Below are 23,557 nucleotides of genomic sequence, written 5' to 3' on the forward strand. Positions count from 1 at the left end.
ATTTTAGAGGAACAAATGCTATATTGCATACACGTGTCTATCACGAGCTTTTACATTATACCCAATAATGGCCTTTATAACAGCCTTATTCAGGACAGCGTTTAACCATATCAAAATACAATGCTACACTCATCAAGACGGGCGTGCATCTCAAGTCTAAGGACATAAAGACATAATCACTAAAAGATTCACTACTAACTACGATCCATGTAGTGACATCTCATGATTGGGTCATTCCAATATTCATCATCAATGAATACATATGAATTTTGGTCTCAATAAGTTAACTATTCATCATCAATGAATATAGCCAAAATTTCACATTAATCTTAATTCATGTTATTCCCATAACATGACCGATTATGGAGATTTTGAATAATCAACAAATATTCATGGATTAAACATGCTAATATAGAACACGGTGATATAAATGAAAACAATCATACCAACTATATATCAATTCATTAATATAAAACTGCTTAATGTTCCAAAAATATCCAAATACTAAATTACAAATGAAAAAGATCAGCAGCATAACGAAGCCCAGTATTACTAGAATGATCATCATGCTTGTTGTGCATCATGGGCTTCATGAACGGGTCAGCCACATTATCATTTGTATGAACCTTTAAGAATACTAATATCATTCCTCTTAATGACTTAATGAATGTAATCAAACTTTTGAAGAATGTGCCAGATACTTTTATGTACATGTGATTCTTTCAAAAGTATATTAACACTCGAACTATCACAGTACATATTATAGAAGATTAAATGTTGTGTACTACTCTGAGTATAACAATAAACTTCCTTATCCAGATAGCTTTCTGAGCAGCTTCTCAGTCAACAATGTATTCTTCTTTTGTTATAGATTGTTCAATAGTGCTCTGCCTAGAGCTCTTCCAATCAACTGTCTTGCCCATCATGACAAATAAACAACGTGACTGGATCGAGAATCATCTGGATCAGTTTGGAAACTAGAATCAGTATAAAACTTAATACTTAACTCTTCTTCCAAACCACCGTAAACCAAGAACATATCATTAGTACTCTGCAAATACTAAAGAATATTCTTAACAACAATCCAATGTACTTCACCTGGATTATGTTGACAATGACTCGTCAAACTCAAAACTAACGAAACATCGAGTATAGTACATATCATGGCATACATAATGGATCATATAGCCGAAGCATATGTGATACATTTCATTTGTCTCATATCATCTGCTGTGATAGGACTTTTGAGACTTTCTCAAGGTTATGCCCTTTTGCATTGGTAAAGCTCCATGCTTGGAGTTTTGCATGCTAAATCTCTGCAAGATAATGTATGTACTTTGATTCAAACCAATAAGCTAATTGGATCTATTGTATAGATCCTCATTCCAATAATATAAGTAGCTTCATCAAGATCCATTATGGAAATACATTTTCCAAGCCAAGACTTGACATCTTGCAAGTTGGAATGTTATTTCTAATAAGTAATATGTCATTAACATATAAGATCAAGAAGACTACTCTGCTCCCACTAGCTCTAATGTAAACTCAGACTTATCTTGGTTTTGAGAAAAATTAAACACTTTGATTTTCTCATTAAACTTAAGATTCTAGCTCCTGAATGCTTACTTTTATCCATAAATGGATTTTAGAAGCTTGCATACTTTATTAGGATGATTAGGATTCATAAACCCTTCCAGCTGAACCATATATACGTCCTCGCTTAGGTCGCCATTTAGGAAAGCGGGTTTTGACATCCATTAGCCATATTTTATTATCATGAAAAGTAACCATGGCAATAAGTATCCTAATTGTTATAAGGCTCACGACTGGTGAAAAACTTTCATCATAACCTTTTGTCACCAATCGAGCTTTAAAAGTGTTTACATTATCGTCCATATAAGTCTTCCTTTGAAGACCCATTTTTACCTCATTGTCTTACAATTGGGTAGAAGATCAATCAAGTCTCATACTTAATTATCCTTCATATACTGTATATCCGTATTCATAGAATCTAGTCATTTTCAGATTCAGGATCTGATATGGCCTCACGCAGCTAGAGGGTTCATCATAATTCCTTAGTTGAGGTTTATCTGAATTAAGCAGATAATTAAACCTCATTAGCCAATGAGTTCTACTAGATCTATAAAGTGCAGGTGTAATACGTTCTGGCTCACCAACAGTGCACTCAGTTTCAACTTGTGGATTGCTAGTGCTTACTGAAGGTATATTACTTTAAAGTACTTGAATTTCTTCAAGATCTACTTTACTCCCACTGACTTCTTGTAAGAGAAGATCTCTTTCCAGGAATTCAGCAGACTGAGCAGAAAACACGTTGTCCTTCAGCTTGGTAGTAAAAGTAGCAACCCATTGTTTCCTTTATGTATCGTACAAAGTAACATTAGATAGTTCTGGGTTCTAATTTGTTTGAAGTGTCATGCTTCATGTACGCTTTACAACCTCAGACTTTCAGATAAGACAACTTGGGATTCTTCCCATTCCATAACTCATATGGGGTCTTTTCTACCTTCATAGTTGGATTCACATTGAGTATGCCTGCAGCAGACTCTCATGCATATCCCTAAAAGACGGTAGTAGAGAAATCAGACTCATCATAAATCAAACTATATCAAGTAAAGTTCGATTCCTCTTACTCAGACACACCATCATGTTGTGGTGTGTAAGGTAGAGTGAACTATGAGACAATCCCACAATTCTTTAGGTGGTCCAAAAAACTCTTAATTCATAAACTTACTTACTCCATCGGAGCGAAGTGCTTTAATGGTCTTTCCAAGCTGATTATTTACTTCTTTTTGGAATACTTTTGAATGTTAAAATAGCTTTATGTTTATTTTTTAGCAAGTGAACATAATCATAGCTACTGTACTCATCAGTAAATGTAATGAAGTAAAATTAACTAAATCTATACATTGTTCTTAAAGGGCTACATACAACAGTATGTATTAGTCCTAAAAGATCTTTAACTCTTTTGCCTAAATCGGAGAAAGAAGTATTTGTCGTCTTTTCACATAAACATGACTCGCATACATCAAATGACTCAGAGTCAATTGATTCCAAAAGTCCATTAGATTGGAGTTTTAAAATACATTTTTTGTTTATATGACCAATATGACAATGTCATAGATAGGTCTTATTCAAGTCTTGCTTGAAGACTTTGGTGATGTAGGTATACACAGAATTCTCATTTGAAATTACACTATGCATATCAATTTCAAAAATACCATCACGTGGATAGGTATTAAGATAAATATATTATCCTTAGAACTGAAATACCTAAGTGTGTAAATGCAAGTTCAATACTAACATCTTTCAAACTATGTCACTCGCAGTATTGAGAGCATAATGCTATTGTTCCAACCAAACAATAAGACCACTTAGAGAAGTAAGTTCAGAGGTACCAATAGCTTTAACAAAATCTTGATCCCCCTTGCCTACTTGCTAATCCAGTGTGTCTTTCTTCAGTCTATTACTTCTTCTCATTCCCTTCATATTGTTACAGGTGTGAAGGCCACAACCAGTTAACAAAGATCTAGGAATCACTAGAAGAAGTATATAACTATATATGAAATATACCTGATTTGCTAGTCTTACCAGCGTTGCCTTTTCTCAGCTCAGATTGGAAGATAGGACAACTTCCTTCTTCAATTGCCAACCTTTCCACAATGGAAACATTCGGCGTCTTTTGTGAAGCGACCCAACCTAATCCATCCGGACGAAGTCCATATCGATTATAAACGATTCATAACAGTTGATTACATCGCGAGGTACTTGACCTCTATATGATACAGTTTACAAACTTTGCATTCGTTTTTAAAAGACAACCTTTCATTTACATCAACAGTTGACAACATGCATACTCTTTCATAATATATCCATCTATAATTGACTTAATAGTAATCTTGATGAACTCGACGACTTGAATGCAACATCTTTTGAAATATGTCATGAATGACTTCAAGTAATATCTCTATAATGAGCAAATGCACAGCGGAAGATTTCTTTTGTACCTGAGAATAAACATGCTTTAAAGTGTCAACCAAAAGGTTGGTGAGTTCATTAGTTTAACATAAATAATCATTTCCATCATTTTAATAGACCACAAGATTTTCATTTCTCATAAATAAACGTCCCATGCATAGAGACAAAAATATCATTCATATGGATTGAACACCTGGTAACCGACATTAACAAAATGCATATAAGAATATCCCCATCATTCCGGGATCCTCCTTCGAACATGATATAAATTTCGAAGTACTAAAGCATCCGGTACTTTGGATGGGGTTTGTTAGGCCCAATAGATCTATCTTTAGGATTCGCGTCAATTAGGGTGTCTGTTCCCTAATTCTTAGATTACTAAACTTAATAAAAAGGGGCATATTCGATTTCGATAATTCAACCATAGAATGTAGTTTCACGTACTTGTGTCTATTTTGTAAATCATTTATAAAACCTGCATGTATTCTCATCCCAAAAATATTAGATTTTAAAAGTGGGACTATAACTCACAATACTGTATTTTGTAGTAAAAATACATATGACGATATTGAACAATGCAGGGTTGGCCTCGGATTCACGAACCTATATCATTTATATATATATTAACACATAAAATCGGAATCGAATAACTTTATATATTATATGTTCAGTTATATGTTATATATATTTATTTTGTAAACTAATTAATATTTATACATATAATTATATTAATCTATACATATTTGTAATTGATATTATATCAAAAATCAATAATTTGTTATGTGTAATATTAATATAGTTATGTAATATGTATTAAGTATATATATTTTTATATAACTAGTATTTATTTGATAAAATAATATTAGTAATAATAATGATAATAATAGTAATGGTAATACTTTTATAACAAACAAAAATTAAAAAAAAAAGAAGATAATGTTCATAAAAATGATAATTTAAATAAAAATGTCAATTTTAAGGATAAAACCAATAACAATTTTAATAATATCAATCATAGTTTTAATACTCATTTTAATGATAGCAATTATAATATTAATCTTAGTGTAATAAAAATTGATAAAATAATAATAATAATAATAATAATAATAATAATAATAATAATAATAATAATAATAATAATAATAATAATAATAAGTAAAAAAAAATATACACTTATCAATACTTAAATTACTAATCCTAATATTAACAATAATAATACTAATAACCATAATACTTATATAAAAATAATAATAACAATAATCAAATTTAGTATAATAATAATTATAATAATAATAATAATAATAATAGTTAGAATACTACCTTTAAAAGCTTTTCTAAAAAAAATGCCAAGAACCGGGCTCGAACCCGCGACCTCTTGCTAACCCGCCAACACGCCTTTACCAAACGATCCGTATCATTTTCCTCTGATTTAAATGCCCCGATTAATTTATGCAACCTATACCTATTAGTTAATATTGGGCCGCAATTTACATCAGCCCACCTCAGTTTCCAAGCCCAATCTAAATTCCCACTTAATATCATGTCTAAGCCCATGTTGAAATCAATTTTGGTTTATATGGCCCAGATAGTATCAACCGTTTTAACTCGATGGGTGTTGTGTGTGTGTGATAATATTCATTCAACCTAAACAGATAAAGCAACTACAAAGTCGGTCGGTCCAGGTCTCTGGTTCAGGAATCGATCAATAAATTTTAGATCTTGCGAGTTAGAGGAGCTGTAATCTTTATCAATTTGGGATTTGGTTTTGGTTTGTTCGAGTTTAGGAAGAATCAATAAACACAGTAGTTTAATCATAGAGACTGCATCACATCAACATCATCGATCTACTCATCATCGACTTAATCATTCATCAATCGATTCCGAATCGGTCCATTAATTAATCAAGTATGTACTTGATTTATTAATATTCTTTTAGTTTCTGTAATTACTCCGTGATTTCTGTTTAATTGTTTGATAGAGCAACAACCATAATAAATGATATTCTTGGTGATTTGATAATGGTAGTCGAAAAAGGAATTTGATGAAATTGTTTGATAGTGACCGTTTGATGTTGTTTAGGTTATTCATGACTGAAATTGAAAACAATTGATGTACAGCAATCGTAATGACGACTGTTTGGGTGTGGTGTTGTTGGGCAGAAAGTTATTGCGAATAGAATCAAGACAGGTGCTGCATCTTCGTTGTAGTGACCCGAACTTTTCCATGTTTATATATATTAATTGAGATTGATATTTACATGATTAAATGTTTCCAACATGTTAAGCAATGAAACTTGTTAAGACTTGATTAATTGAAATATGTTTCATATAGACAATTGACCACCCAAGTTGACCGGTGATTCACGAACGTTAAAATTTGTAAAAACTATATGATGACATATATATGGATATATATATAGTTAACATGATACTATGATAAGTAAACGTATCATTAAGTATATTAACAATGAACTACATATGTAAAAACAAGACTACTAACTTAATGATTTTTAAACGAGACATATATGTAACGATTATCGTTGTAAAGACATTTAATGTATATATATCATATTAAGAGATATTCATACATGATAATATCATGATAATATAATAATTTAAAATCTCATTTGATATTATAAACATTGGGTTAACAACATTTAACAAGATCGTTAACCTAAAGGTTTCAAAACAACACTTACATGTAACGACTAACGATAACTTAACGACTCAGTTAAAATGTATATACATGTAGTGTTTTAATATGTATTTATACACTTTTTAAAGACTTCAATACACTTATCAAAATACTTCTACTTAACAAAAATGCTTACAATTACATCCTCGTTCAGTTTCATCAACAATTCTACTCGTATGCACCTGTATTCGTACTCGAACAATACACAGCTTTTAGATGTATGTACTATTGGTATATACACTCCAATGATCAGCTCTTATCAGCCCATGTGAGTCACCTAACACATGTGGGAACCATCATTTGGCAACTAGCATGAAATATCTCATAAAATTACAAAAATATGAGTAATCATTCATGACTTATTTACATGAAAACAAAATTACATATCCTTTATATCTAATCCATACACCAATGACCAAAGACACCTACAGACACTTTAATTCTTCAATTTTCTTCATCTAATTGATCTCTCTCAAGTTCTATCTTCAAGTTCTAAGTGTTCTTCATATATTCTACAAGTTCTAGTTACATAAAATCAAGAATACTTTCAAGTTTGCTAGCTCACTTCCAATCTTGTAAGGTGATCATCCAACTTCAAGAAATCTTTGTTTCTTACAGTAGGTTATCATTCTAATACAATGTAATAATCATATTCAAACTTTGGTTCAATTTCTATAACTATAACAATCTTATTTCAAGTGATGATCTTACTTGAACTTGTTTTCGTGTCATGATTCTGCTTCAAGAACTTCGAGCCATCCAAGGATCCGTTGAAGCTAGATCCATTTTTCTCTTTTCCAGTAGGTTTATCCAAGGAACTTAAGGTAGTAATGATGTTCATAACATCATTCGATTCATACATATAAAGCTATCTTATTCGAAGGTTTAAACTTGTAATCACTAGAACATAGTTTAGTTAATTCTAAACTTGTTCGCAAACAAAAGTTAATCCTTCTAACTTGACTTTTAAAATCAACTAAACACATGTTATATATCTATATGATATGCTAACTTAATGATTTAAAACCTGGAAACACGAAAAACACCGTAAAACCGGATTTACGCTGTCGTAGTAACACCGCGGGCTGTTTTGGGTTAGTTAATTAAAAACTATGATAAACTTTGATTTAAAAGTTGTTAATCTGAGAAAATGATTTTTATTATGAACATGAAACTATATCCAAAAATTATGGTTAAACTCAAAGTGAAAGTATGTTTTCTAAAATGGTCATCTAGACGTCGTTCTTTCGACTGAAATGACTACCTTTACAAAAATGACTTGTAACTTATTTTTCTGACTATAAACCTATACTTTTTATGTTTAGATTCATAAAATAGAGTTCAATATGAAACCATAGCAATTTGATTCACTCAAAACGGATTTAAAATGAAGAAGTTATGGGTAAAACAAGATTGGATAATTTTTCTCATTTTAGCTACGTGAAAATTGGTAACAAATCTATTCCAACCATAACTTAATTAACTTGTATTGTATATTATGTAATCTTGAGATACCATAGACACGTATACAATGTTTCGACCTATCATGTCGACACATCTATATATATTTCGGAACAACCATAGACACTCTATATGTGAATGTTGGAGTTAGCTATACAGGGTTGAGGTTGATTCCAAAATATATATAGTTTGAGTTGTGATCAATACTGAGATACGTATACACTGGGTCGTGGATTGATTCAAGATAATATTTATCGATTTATTTCTGTACATCTAACTGTGGACAACTAGTTGTAGGTTACTAACGAGGACAACTGACTTAATAAACTTAAAACATCAAAATATATTAAAAGTGTTGTAAATATATTGTGAACATACTTTGATATATATGTATATATTGTTATAGGTTCGTGAATCAACCAGTGGCCAAGTCTTACTTCCCGACGAAGTAAAAATCTGTGAAAGTGAGTTATAGTCCCACTTTTAAAATCTAATATTTTTGGGATGAGAATACATGCAGGTTTTATAAATGATTTACAAAATAGACACAAGTACGTGAAACTACATTCTATGGTTGAATTATCGAAATCGAATATGCCCCTTTTTATTAAGTCTGGTAATCTAAGAATTAGGGAACAGACACCCTAATTGACGCGAATCCTAAAGATAGATCTATTGGGCCTAACAAACCCCATCCAAAGTACCGGATGCTTTAGTACTTCGAAATTTATATCATATCCGAAGGGTGTCCCGGAATGATGGGGATATTCTTATATATGCATCTTGTTAATGTCGGTTACCAGGTGTTCACCATATGAATGATTTTTATCTCTATGTATGGGATGTGTATTGAAATATGAAATCTTGAGGTCTATTATTATGATTTGATATATATAGGTTAAACCTATAACTCACCAATATTTTTGTTGATGTTTTAAGCATGTTTATTCTCAGGTGATTATTAAGAGCTTCCGCTACCGCATACTTAAATAAGGACGAGATTTGGAGTCCATGCTTGTATGATATTGTGTAAAAACTGCATTCAAGAAACTTATTTTGTTGTAACATATTTGTATTGTAAACCATTATGTAATGGTCGTGTGTAAACAGGATATTTTAGATTATCATTATTTGATAATCTACGTAAAGCTTTTTAAACCTTTATTGATGAAATAAAGGTTATGGTTTGTTTTAAAATGAATGCAGTCTTTAAAAAACGTCTCATATAGAGGTCAAAACCTCGCAACGAAATCAATTAATATGGAACGTTTTTAATCAATAAGAACGGGACATTTCATTCGTAGGTAAGGGTGATAGTTTAGCTGCTTAAAATAATGTAGCTGTAGTTGTTTGTAAATTGAATGAGATAGTCATTTGATTGCTATGTCGAAACAGAGAAGATAAAAGTATTAGTATAATTGAATGTGTTTGATCAGGTGGCATTTGTTTTGTGATAATAGAATGGTGTTAATGGTTCTTGGATAATAATAAATCATGTAGCAACTACAGGTATATCAGGTTCGTGTTGATAGTGGTTTTTGTGGAACTGCAACTGGGTTTCGTTTTTTTGTTCACAGCAGCATAAAGATATTGTTAAGGTACGTTTTGGACTATGATTAGAAATAGAAACTTACATATTTTAATAGTTGTAATACAACTGTAGCATATGGCATCAATGGTGGTTTCGATTGGTGATCATAAAGTGACGGTTTAATGATAGTATGGTGACTTTGGGGTTTGTTTTTACAGCAGACAGCAGCAGCATCCATGGTTGTTGTTCGTGGATTCAACAAAACAGGAGTAGGAGATAAATATGGATGTTGTTCTTGGTGGTTTGAGGTTGCTGTGGGGTGGTGTTGGGTTTCTCTTTGGGGCTGGAAGATAAGTAAACGGCAACAGTAAAAACACTTGATAATCTTGAGTGTTGGTGTTTAAGCTTGAAACCAAAAGAAGTATATATAAAAAAATAGTGAAGTGTAATTCACTCGTGCTTCTTGTAGGCAGTTGATTTGACTATGGCCCCTCTAATATTCGGTCACCCCACCAAATATAAAGTGAATGACAAAATGTCGATTGTAGTTGTAATATCCACATTTTTCTTTTTGTTTTAAATATTGGTGTGGTCCGTGATCTTAGAAAAAATTAAGCCAACACATCACCTTATTCATATATTAAATTGACATGTTCTCAATTACCATCAACTTAATTATATGCCTAGATAGTTTGATAGTTTTGGTTGTGTGTGTTTGGTGATCCAGGAAAAGTATAGGTATATGTAAAATATATGTGACTAATGTGTTGTTTTCATGGATACAGGGTTTATTACTTTAATTCAATATTTGTGAGTTGTTGTCTGCCTAATTGATATCTTGATTTGTATAGATGTATTTTACTCGTAAATGAAAAGAGAACATAGTAGTCACTAATAACTTAAATCACGGAGGAATGATACAAGTGAGTTTGAGATGGAATTGAAGATGCATGAACTCTTACATATAATACAAAAATAAAGTAATAATATTATAATATAATCTAATAATAAAATGTGCATGAGGAAGTTAGCAGCCATATTAATTTGGCAATTACTTATCGACACTAATTCACAAAGTAATATATTGTGCCCGTTGCAAATCAGTGGCGGATAAAAGTCTAAAACTTATATAACTTATTTTCGAATCAACGATCATTTTTAAAATCATCTAAGTTTGAATTTAGTTTGCTTAATATCAATCGGAACATCAAACGAGTGTTACAATCACTTAATATTTATTTTTAATATACTTTATTTATATATAGAGGTATATATTAAATAATAATTATTATAATATCTTATTTTTATTTTATTAATTTTTAATAACAACAACATATAATACTTCAAATTATATTTCGAATTATTATTTATATATACATACACACATCTCTATTTACAATTTAATTGTTCGTGAATCATCAAAAGCAGTCGAAGGTCAATTGAATATATGAAACAGTTCAAACTTTTTGAGACTCAACCTTATAGACTTTGCTTATCGTGTCGGAAACATATAAAGATCAAGTTTAAATTTGGTCGAAAATTTCCGGGTTGTCACATTTTGTTGGGCTTTCCTTCTTGGAAGGTGGAATATTTTTCCTAGCAAATGATTTGTCATTTTCCTTCCACAAAGTATTCGGCTTATTCTTTTTCAACCTTCAATCCTATTTTTCCTGATCATCGAACAACATTCGATAATCATTTTACTGAGCAGCAGCAACTGCCACAACAGGAAGAAAGGATATGGGTTCTAAATTTTATTCAACTTCCAATTATGCTTTAGAACAATTCTCAGGTTGCAGTGCCAGTCTAGGAAGTTTGAACATTGAGTTTATCCTTCTCCAACAAAGAAGGAAGTGTGTTTTGGTTTACGTTTTGATTATTTGACATCTACAACATATATAAGATTCAATTTAATATTTTCGATATTGAGCTTTAATAAATTAACTACCCAAGTTTTTATAATATTTTTTAAAAAACAATTAATTTACGAAAGCCTAAGATCAACATAGAGGTTCCATAGCCGCATCTGTTGATCAGCTAGCAGTTATGGAGTTTATTGGTAGGTAGCGGGTACCAATTGCATTACAAGTACAACTCTTAGATCTTTATGAGACCTTGAGATATATGTAGTCCAACAAACCACTATTATCTAATGGCATATTTGTCCCATCATTGCCTCGAACTCAGGTCTCACCGTGAATACGATTAAGTCGTCCAATTTGGAAACAGTGGAAATTCACGCTAGTCTCACTAGATCAAAAAATCCACCTATAATTCAGCCTAGTCTCACTAGATCAGAAAAATAACGAGGAGTGTTTGCAAGCTCATTGGATGACATGACTTAAATTTGACGGGTATTTTGAAAAAAATTCGTGTCAACGAATAATGCATGCACACAAGATTCGCTACACTATTAGTTAAAAAACATTTTAACCAATTGTATATGTCGATTATGTTTGTGATCTAATTTGTTATTTAATTTGTAGGATATAAAAATAACAAATACACAAACGTATATCGTTTTAAAACTGTTTTAAAAGATGTCGTCCATATATATTATTTGACTTTCAAAATCATTTAACATTAAACTCGTTAGAGTTTAACTTATTTTAAAATCATCAATTTTAATCTTTGAAACTCATTTAGAGTTTTATTTAATGTTTCCATCAAAAAAACATATGTAATTTAAGTCTCAAAATTATTTAACTTTAAACTCGTTAGAGTTTAACTTTTTAAAATCAACAATTTTAATATTTGAAACTCGTTACCGATTTTATTTAATGTTTCCTTTAAAAAATATTTAGCATATATTATAATCAACAATTATATATAAATGCAAAAATAAAACACAACTATGCATCACACACACATAGCCTAGCCCAAAAAATCCTATGCTTGATCCCATGAGCCGACATGAGATCAAGAGGTCAAACTAAGGGTAATATCGTAGCTCCCACTTAATTCAAGAATCAAGTGAAAACTTGACAAACGTCATCGTTGTCAACTTGACATGTTCGCCATCTTCTAAGTCAAACTTCACGTTGCATCTTTATCTTTAATCTTCATCTTATTACATTTATTTAAAATTGAAAAATACAACTAATCTAATACTTTTACAATTTAGAATAAACTTAAATACAATACTATGAAAATGAAAAATAAATATAATACAACTTTGTCTTCAAAATGGCCTTTCTAATAGAATAAATAATCAATATGACATAATATTATCGTAATCAACAATCACAACAATCATACATAGGTCGGGGCATTATGGGCTACGTGTGCAATCACAATTTTAATAACTACTACCTCCGTCCCATCTTAAGTGTCCCCTGTTGACTTTTCAAAGTCTTTCTTTGTCAACTTTGACCGTAAATATCTTCATTTGTGTTATATAATATTTAATGAAAATTATATGGAATGAAAACACATTTAAAACTCAATTCATTCATATAATTTTCATCAAATATTATATAGCACAAATAAAAATATTTATGATCAAAGTTGACAAAGAATGACTTTGAAAAGTCAACAGTGGACACTTAAGATGGGACAGAGGGAGTACATTATTAAAACCTACATATGGCTTGTCCATGGTTACAATGTATGTGTACAACAATGGAATGAAATAAACAACAATTATTCAAGCCATAATAAATAAATTCAAAATTTATAACAGTGATTTTTCAGATCTTATTTGTGCGTCATGAGGTAATCAACAAGGTTGACTTTCAAAACCATAAAGGTTTTGACTTTAACCAATTCACCACAAAGCTAGATCTAAGAAAATCACGCGACAATTAAGATGGTGTAAAAGCGGCTCGGATACCACTGTTGGAAAATCGTGTGTACTTTTAAATCAGATTAACGCAGCGGATAGTTAAAATAATAGTCAATTATTATTTTATAAATCATTTACAAAATTAAATATTCATATGTTTAAATTTAATAAAATATGCACATATTAACGATCCCAAAGATCCAGTTATAACAATAATAATTGTCAAAATTTGTAATTCACAAAGCGAGTAAACGATATACATTTCTTGAAGAAACTGATTGAAGGGGAGAAACCTACGATCAAAAATATGACCGTCTCTTAGGATAGTCCACACTACACTTCAAACGACCGTCAATGGATGCTAGTCCAAACTCAAGTAATTTATTATAATAAACAAATTATTATAATGAAATTATAAATAAAATACTCCGTAAACAGTTTCATTTTTGTTTCCAAAAGAATCAAAAATAAATCTTGATGTGATTTTTGTCTTGATCGATTTGCACATTGATTTCCTGGGCAATATGATCACCACAATAATGTATGCAGGGGTTTTGTATTTTTCTTTTGTTTTGTATGTTTTTAAGCACCAGACATACACACCACATCTATCATATATATATAAATATGTGATGTGATATGCACATCAACTTTTAACTTATTTGTGAAACAAGATACGCGTTTTTAAAGATACGGAGTACAATTATTCACCAACCAATTTACTTTTTAAAATCTTATAAAGATACGGAGTTATGATATATATTTTAAAAAGTCATATTTCTCAAATACTTTAGAGGTATGTTATGTAACTTATAATTAATAATTTCTATCATATCACTTTCATGTGAATAGTTAATTAATTAATTTCATTTCATTTACTATTCATATGAATAGTAAATGAATTAATTTCGATTTACTATTTTGTTACTTGAATAATATATATAAATCATATATATTTTTTATTTGACATCTCGGTGTATAAGTGTGACCCCAAAGGCTCAAATGAAGTTAGTCATGTAGTTATATGTGGTAGCTTGCACATTAATACTACAAATACAAGCAGACTACCAATAATAATATTTTTTTACATGCATTAATGCATACAATTTGAGATACCAATGTTGCATCTATATAATTATTGTGATGAAATAGGGATACCATAGTTTTTTATCCCATTAAATTGTAACTAACATAGGTTTTTAAGCCTGTAAACTAACAACTTAATGACAGATCTTTCAAGAAACTGATACATTGTATAACATACATCAACCTCACCCTTCAATGAAAATGATTCATCTACTGCAGAAGGTTTTACCGCAAATATTTTAGTACTCCGGATGTTCTTATTCCACCAGCACAGTGCACCTTCGCTTTCGAACCTTCCAGCTGCTGCTTTTGTCATAAACCGGTGACTGCAGCACATGAGATAACTAGATAAGTCATTGAATAAATGAGCAAAAATGTGTTTTTAAAAAAAACATGATCATTTAATTGAAGGTGATATATTCAAATGTGAAAGAAAAAAAATGTTATTATCTTAACAGCCAACCTGATGGTTAAAGGAAAATGGAATTCCAACTCTTTTTGAACCATCTGCCATTCTTTTACTAGAGTAACAGTTTTCTGAAGGATCAGATTCACTGGAGACCTGAAACAATAAAGAAGATATCATATCATTAATTAATAATTAATAAAATATTAAAATTATTACACTTAGAGGTGACACGGGACACAATCTGCACATTGGTGTAAGGCATCACCTAAGGGCATTTAGTCGTTTGCAGATATATTTTCTTTACTAATTCTACTCCTACAATCAGACATGCAGGTCAACCAATTGATTTTTACAAATACGGATGATTTTTACAGACGGTAAAAGAAACAAGACATAAATTGTTCGATAAACATTACACAGAGTATATAATGGTAATGAAGTTGTTTACCTGTGTTTGAACTGCTTGGATTAATACATATTGGCAACCTATAGCATGGACACTATCCAGCTTAGGACATTGCAGTACAAGTTTTTCTGAAATTAGACAATTAAATATTAGAAAAAAGTAAAGGTGCGTGTGAGTTGCTGAACTATGTTTGGAACCAGGATGTCAAATGAATTACCTGGAAGCAGATTTTTACAAGAATTCAAGTTCAGATCACCAAGATTTGGGCAACTAAGATACAATGCCTGCAAAAGTAAGACAAGAAGTATACACTGAATTCTGCAAATGAGAAAGTAGAAATGGCAAAATTGACACATATGATTATGAACAAGTCAATTTAAGTTGCATTTTCTCTCTAACAGGTCAATGATTAAACCATATAGTAGCATTAAAGGAAACTATATCTGACAATCATATTGATTACTGTCAGAACAGCCTTCGTGGCCCAATGGTTCAACCCTAATAACTTGAGTATTGGACACGGTAGAGGTAAGGGTTCGATCCCTAGCTCTGTAAAAAGCCCATGAGGGAGGTTTTACCGTCCTCTACGCAGGAATTTGACCCGATCCACATGCCCGTAAGGATTGATGGATAAGGTCCATGTTATGCGGTTCGGTTTTCCGCCCAGAAACATGTTTGCGTGGAAATGATTAGGTGGGTGGTTTTTATCCTCGTAGGTGATTCCAAAACCAGCTTTCCAAAAAAAAAAAGTAATTGATTACTGTCAACCCAATCCAACCCATTTCAATACCAAAGACATGCTTCTATCAACCTATTTCCTAACCCAATGTTCATTTACCCACTATTACTGAAAAGAAAGATGTCAGGAAACTTACATCAAGACTGGAACAGCCCCAAAGGCTTAGCTTTTTCAACCGGGCGTGTTTTATGAACAACTTCTGATATGTAAGATGCCGCTTGCTCTTGGGTGAGTTTTTTAATTCTGAGCCACTGTTATCTTCACAGGTTGAATATTGTGCATCTGAATCACATATTGTCATCCCGCAGTCCATGAGTTCCAAAAGAGGCAACTGGGCTGTGGCAAACTGGATACCACCTAATGATATACAACAGAAGTTGAGGTTATGAGTTACCAGAGAGAAAGATGAGTAATATACAACATGGTTTCGGTTATGGACTAAATATTACTTGATGTGATGTTGGGACATAAAGCAATGAGAAGGCTTGTTAGAGACTCGGGGAACACATTGCATATCATCCCAATACCACTGTCACTTATACTAGACCTGTAGTTGTGGACGCCATCAGTGAATAATGATAACAAAATGAAGGTACAGAAAAGCATAAAAACAATTAACGGTATCAATTAATAATTAAAAACATAACATTATAACATACCCACTAAGATCGAGCAATTCCAGCTTCGAGTAGCATTTTGAAATCGCTACAACTGATGCATCTGTTATTTCTGATCCAAGTACAAGTGATAGCCTACGCAAACCCCTAAAATGCGACCAATGGGGTAAGTATTGGCTAATCATGCCATTTGACTAAATGTCTTTATAACGAATGAAATGGTAAACCACAGCATTGTTCCAATAGTTTCTCATTAAACGCAATAATACATGTCAATCAGCATACCTTAAATTTGCAGCAGTGAGAGAGAGCACAACGGAATGAGATAGCTGATAAGAAGCAATGTGAATATTCTTTAACTTAGAACAGCTTCTTCCGAGACCATCCATCATAGAAGTAAGATCGGTGTTATCATTTTCTTGACGAGAAAAAACAAGGGATATCTCGTTTAAATTGGGAAGATTGAAAACCTAATTCAAATATACATGGCTAAAAGTAAGCATTGCTATAAATATATGACTACAAAAATACTACTAGTAGTTACTATATATATATATTTTTTACTAAATCATTAAACATAAAACTTGCAATGACTAAAAGAAACTTCATAAACATACCATCTTTGATAGTGAGTGAAGATCTGAGAGCCAGAGAGTAGAAAGGATGCTGGAACAGAGAGTAAAACCTCCAAGGTTAGAACACCCATCCATCTTAAGGCTTGTAAGACAGCGCTTATCAGCAACAAAACGGCCCAATTCATCCCTAATATCATTTATCCGACGATAGGTCACATACAAAGGCAGATAAATGCATATACTACTTGTACATTACAAAATAAAAAGATGCAACCAAAACTGCATAACAAATTCAACACCAAAATCACATTTGACAGCAGATATATCTCATATCTCATAGTTGATTATAAGTTTATAACAAACCATGATGCTTTGTGCATCATCTAAAACTAGAAAATGAAATAACAATCCAAAACGCTTTCAACAACAATGGCAACCAGCACGAGTGATACTAATTATGACATTCAAAACGCTTAAATTTATCAATGTGACTACAATTTGAAGTGCAGCACAACTAGGTCAAATTGGCTCAAACAAAGGTGGAGTACTAGATTTAAAAAGACAAACAAATAATCATACTAAGAATCTGATTACAAAATCATTTCTGGAACTATACACATCACATAAAAACACATGACTGCAAAATTGGATTGCATACAAAGTTGGAGAACTCGTAACTCGGGGAGAACTCGTCGGAAATATTTGGGGAGTTCTTGGCAACTCAGGGAGAATTCTGGTGTTGACTTGAGTTGACTTATACAACTAAGGGAGAACTCTGGTGTTGACTTAAGTTGACTTTTTAGTTTTTTTTATATAAATATAATTTATACGCTCTAATATAAACTCAAATTCTAATAAAGTTTGACCAATTTGCCTAGTTTTTGAGGTTTTGACCAAGTTGGCCGAGAACTCCCCGAGTTAACTCAGCCACTGACCAAGTAACTCGGCCGTTGACCAAGTTGGGGACCAAGAACTCCCATGGTGATCTAAACCAAGAGCTCCCTAAGAACTAGTCTGAGTTTTACAACACTGATTGCGTATTATGATATATATTTATATATGTACAATATTCCCTAATTTAATAAGCATGTAAACCAATCAACAAAGCCCCAAGCAGATGTGTCAACCTGATAGCTCAATATTACAAACTGAGATCCATATGCACTGCCACTAAAAATGTATCCAAAATTGAATGATAACTCGAATTCTAAAACACACTAGTGATTAGTGATACATTAGATTCATTAAACATATACAAAAGCAGATCAACAGCTTTATAAGTTGAAAAGTATACCCAGTAACTCGATTGAATGCTCCTTCACTCATAGAAACCTCCAAATATTCAAGATTCGGACAAGCAAAAGCAATGCAAGCCAACATTGTCGAATCCATATCACTGCAAAACAGTAACCACCACAGAAACAACAATTACATCAGATACTCTTATTTAACTTCCAATATATCTCATTGTTGTAAGGTAACATTGTCACAAGTTAACTGGTTTTAGTTATAATTCAACTTAACTGGCTTTTTAAACCTCCATTTCAATTGGCTTTAATTTAAATTTTATTAGGGTAATTTGGAGGCAACCGTTTTATGTCCATATATAACATTACTAATTGTTCAAATAGTCTGATCTGATAAAACCCTAGATCTGAGATTGTTTTGCACCTTTCCATGGTTAATGAAAGTCTAATTAGTGCAGAACATTTCTGCAAAACGGATCCAACGAATCCGACTTGAGTGTTCGCCGGAACCCTAAGTCTAAGTTCTTCAGCAGCTTTCCACAACCGTTTACTCGTATCTCTCCATCCTTTACACACCTTCGCCGCAGATAACAACGACGGAGGAGGTAACTTCCTAAACACCTCCCACAAACAGCTCACCGGCAATTTACCAGATCCAACTACAGCATACACATCATCCTCAGCCTCAGCCTCCACGTCATCATCTTCTTCGACAACATCTTCGTCATCATTATCATCGTCGTCGATATCATCAAACGACAACGCTCTTCGAAGATTAGAGTACGGCTGTTGCTTCGTCGTACTATCCTGCCGTACAGTACATAACGGAGAAACAGTCATGACACCGGAAGAAACCGACGAATCGGCCGGAGTTACAGCAGTGGAGGCTGAATCGGCGACGGAATGCGGTGGTAAGTGACACACGTGGCCCTTTTTAGGTTGACCGCAACGACCGCAGTTGTAACTACCACGCCGCTTTCCTCTTTTGGTAAGAAAAGCATCGGAGATAGCGGCGGCGGTAGACGGAGTGACTGGATGAGGTTGATGGCCGTGCATTTTGAATTAGGGTTTCGGATTTTCAAAAGGTGAAATTAGGGCTAAATAATTGTAGATATATAAAGAAAGGGGGGAAATGAAAATGGGGAAGAAATGAAATAAGAAGAAGGTGGTGAGTAAGGCGGGAGCGGGAGATTTATTGGAATAGTTGGCGCCTTGGTTTCAATTTTGGAGTGGAGGAGCGTTTTTTTATTGGGCTACAGATATAGATACAGGAAAAATGTTTACATATTTTGTTGTAATAATAGTAAAAAATTAAAAGCACGTGACGTACTTTCTACTTTTTGATATATTTACTGATTTACCCTTTGCGCCTGCAAATATCCACTTCTTAATTACAAAGATAATGGTGATTAATATCTGTATTTTGCTCCGTACAAAAATATCACGATTTCTAATCTGTGATTAAGTTCGTAAATAAGTAAATAAATATAAATATATACGAATATTTTGAAGCTAAATTTTTTCTGATACGGAGTATATTGTCAAAAGGTGTCTCAAATTGTTTTTACATTTACAATTTAATGATCTTATGGTATGATATGATATATGAGTTTAGTTTATGTGAATTTCTATTGAAATAGTTGAAAAAATTAAATAATCGAAATACTCCGAAGTAGTTTTTTGCCACAGTATATTTTCCCTCACAAGTATGTAAGAATATTATGCAACTATTTACATATGGTATGTTAAAACTACGTCAATGTTGTACATATTTTGAAAAAATAATACGGAGTAATACCTTATTGAACATTAAATCTCCTTCTTCTTTAGAATGATACAAAGTTTTAAAAAAAATGTACAACTTTGAGAAATAAATAAATGATTTACTCAAAATAAATATAACACACATTAACGCTTAAACATATCATATCTATATTTTTGTTTGTGGCCATTATTAAATTAAATTTGCGAAAGTTATTCCGAAGGGAGATGATTCTCACACACACTTTTTTGATCCTCACACACCAATTTAAAGAAATGGAGTATTATTAGAAGAGTAAAAAGTTAAAATAGGTATGTGAGGATCAAAAAAGGGTGTGTTAGAATCATCCCCCTATTCCGAAACATACATATAACCATTCGACATCTCAAACATTTTTTATTATATTTTTTCTTTATAATATCTACAATTGTTGCAAGATTGCCATGAACTTGACCTTCGTACAACCTTACATCCCTAATCGTCAAGATATCAAAAAGGCTTTCAGCTACATCAATTGGAATTTCCTTGATAATATAATGTCCCAAATGAATTTAAGCAGAGTTGGAGGTCTTGGTTTCGTGGATGTGTTATCGTCAGGGCGTACTTCGCTAATCGTTAATAGCAGCTTCTCATTGGGAAAAGGGCTTCGACAATGAGACTCTTTATCTCCCTATCTTTTTAGTATTGATACGTAGGCCCTAAGTGTAGCAATTACATAGGCGTTAAGAGTCGTGGTTTATGACGATGTTTTGATGGCTCACAAGTGGTGAAACTTACTCGTCTACAAAATTTAGAAGATTATATTTTCTTTAGTAATTGGTCGATTGAACAAATAACCTCATATGAATCCTAAAGTGCTTCGGGGACATGTCGGTACTATGAATAAATTTCATGAAGATCGGACTGTTCGGGCTGAATGTGTCTAATCCGGAGATTGCAAGTATGTCTAATCACGATATTGCAAGTCTCGCTGATATTTTGAAGTGATCGTATGTTTCTCTTATTTGTACGTATGTACACATGTATTCCCGTAGGTAAACGTATGGGTTGCTAAGGCACGTGAAATATGAAAGGACCCGTTCATATACATTATAAACGATTCCCAATAGTTGATTTCATCGCGAGGTACTTGACCTCTATACGATACATTTTACAAACATTGCATTCGTTTTTAAAAGACAAACATTTATTACATCGAAAGTTGTCGGCATGCATATCATTTCGTAATATATCCAACTATAATTGACTTAATAATAATCTTGATGAACTCGACGACTCGAATGCAACGTCTTTTGAAATATGTCATGAATTACTCCAAGTAATATCTCTAAAGTGAGCAAATGCACAGCGGAAGATTTCTTTCATACCTGAGAATAATACTAAAATGATAATAATAATGATATTTTATAATAACAATGATATTTCTATTAAAAATGATAATTTCAATAAAAATGATAGTTTTAATATTAATTATACTTTTAATAATAATAATAATGATAAAAAATAATGAAAACGATATTTTTATCTAATTCAATATCTTACAATATTTTAATTTCATCATGATACTTATACTCATTATTTCCTAAATCGATTTGTTTAATAGCTTTTAGTCATCTTTTATATCGCATTTATAATAGTAATAATAATAATAATCATAATAATTAGATAATACTTTTTTTTTAAAAGCATACATTTTATTAACCAAGAAAATACTCGAAATGTACAATAATTCGCAAGGCAATAAGATGTCAAGTTAGAATCCTAAGTCTTTTTACATCGCAACATAAAACCTTACGGGAGAAGATTTACAACATTAATAAGGATCGCGCATTGTGTAACCAAGTATGCCACTCGATCTTTTGCTTTTTACACCGCTTCGAGACCCATTCATAACTCTTGACTTGGATCTCGCTAATTGCATTCGGAATAGTCCAATTGGCCCTTTTGAAAACCTTTTGGTTTCTATTTCTCCAAATGAGATAACAAGTGATCCACTCCACCGCTTGCCATACTTTGACACCCAATTCGGAACAAGAAGAAGGAGCCAAACCACAAAGAAAATTATCAAAAGCAAGATTAGCCGAATCAAAACCCCACCATTCCCGAGTCTTTCTCCATATTTCACGAGCATGTTCACAAGAAAGAAGTGCATGACTAATCGATTCCACATGAGATTCGCAAAGAGGGCATAGAGTGGAATGGAGATCGATCCCCCTTTTATCAAGTTCGGACAAAACGGGAATCCTCTCCCTCTTAGCCCTCCAAACAAAAATCTCCACCTTTTTAGGAACGAAATTGTTTTTCATACTTGCCATCGATGTGCCATTAGAATTGTACACTTTTTCATGATAATTTTCGTTAATTTTTTTTTGTTGAAAAGGAACCATTTTTACTGAGCTTCCAAAAAAATGAGTCTTCCTTATTTGGTTCCAACATGAAATTCTCCATTAGCTTCTCGAGTTCATCTAGTTCCGATTTGGTTCTACCAGATAACAATCGCGTCTAACCTCCACGAAATGAAACAGATCCGTTGCTGTGGACTAGCCGGTCAGAAACGAGAGCCGTAGGGTTTGATTCAAGCCTCACTAGCCTTTTGAAAATTTCTTTAAGTGGTTTGTCTTTAATCCAAATGTCGTCCCAAAATTTTGTCTTGCATCCATTGCCAATCTTCCTCGCGAATGACTTTGTAAAGTCGACACCCAAGTTGTCCATCTCGAATCCTGCTTTAATAATATTACTCCAACTAGAATTAGTAGCCAAAAAATTCCCACCCGAATTAGGTATCCCCGAATCCCCATAAATACTTTTAATAACCTTAACCCACAAGGAAGTGGTGTCGGTTAGAAACCTCCACCACCACTTGCCTATTAAGGCTAAATTTTTGCAATTAAGAGAACCCACATTTAGTCCGCCATCCGCATAAGGGCGGATGACATCATCCCATTTTACCCATGAAATTTTAGACTTATTTCCCGACCCGCCCCAAAAGAATTTACGTCTTACACACTCAAGTTTTTTAAGCACGATCGGCGGGGCACGGAAGAGCGAGAAGAAATATAACGGGAGGCTATTTAAAACCGCATTCACAAGAGTTAAATGTCCACCAAAAGAAATCGTACGCGCTTTCCAATCCGACAACCTTTTTTCAAACTTTTCGATCACCGGTTTCCAATTAGATAGTTTTCTCATATTTGCACCAATCGGTAATCCGAGATACGTCATGGGAAAACATCCCATTTTGCAACCAAAC

General features: G+C 32.5%; 2 protein-coding genes across 2 annotated transcripts; both read right to left on the bottom strand.

Annotated features, from left to right (window-relative positions):
- Nucleotides 1-14,596: 14,596 nt before the first annotated feature.
- Nucleotides 14,597-19,650, bottom strand: LOC139873043 (F-box/LRR-repeat protein 17). Its single transcript, XM_071860975.1, has 11 exons — nt 18,970-19,650; nt 18,593-18,694; nt 17,341-17,485; nt 17,009-17,193; nt 16,766-16,870; nt 16,556-16,653; nt 16,243-16,463; nt 15,585-15,651; nt 15,410-15,495; nt 15,016-15,114; nt 14,597-14,878 (listed from the first exon to the last, which is right to left on the bottom strand). The coding sequence occupies exons 1-11, from the start codon at nt 19,599-19,601 to the stop codon at nt 14,810-14,812; spliced, it is 1,809 nt and encodes a 602-aa protein (XP_071717076.1). The 5' UTR covers nt 19,602-19,650; the 3' UTR covers nt 14,597-14,809.
- A 2,462-nt stretch (nt 19,651-22,112) lies between these two features.
- Nucleotides 22,113-22,622, bottom strand: LOC139870083 (uncharacterized). The gene has a single exon (XM_071857934.1). The coding sequence runs from the start codon at nt 22,620-22,622 to the stop codon at nt 22,113-22,115; it is 510 nt and encodes a 169-aa protein (XP_071714035.1).
- Between the last annotated feature and the right edge of the window lie 935 nt (nt 22,623-23,557).

The sequence above is a fragment of the Rutidosis leptorrhynchoides genome, chromosome 10, assembly GCF_046630445.1.
Source record: "Rutidosis leptorrhynchoides isolate AG116_Rl617_1_P2 chromosome 10, CSIRO_AGI_Rlap_v1, whole genome shotgun sequence".
NCBI classification, from domain to species: domain Eukaryota; kingdom Viridiplantae; phylum Streptophyta; class Magnoliopsida; order Asterales; family Asteraceae; genus Rutidosis; species Rutidosis leptorrhynchoides.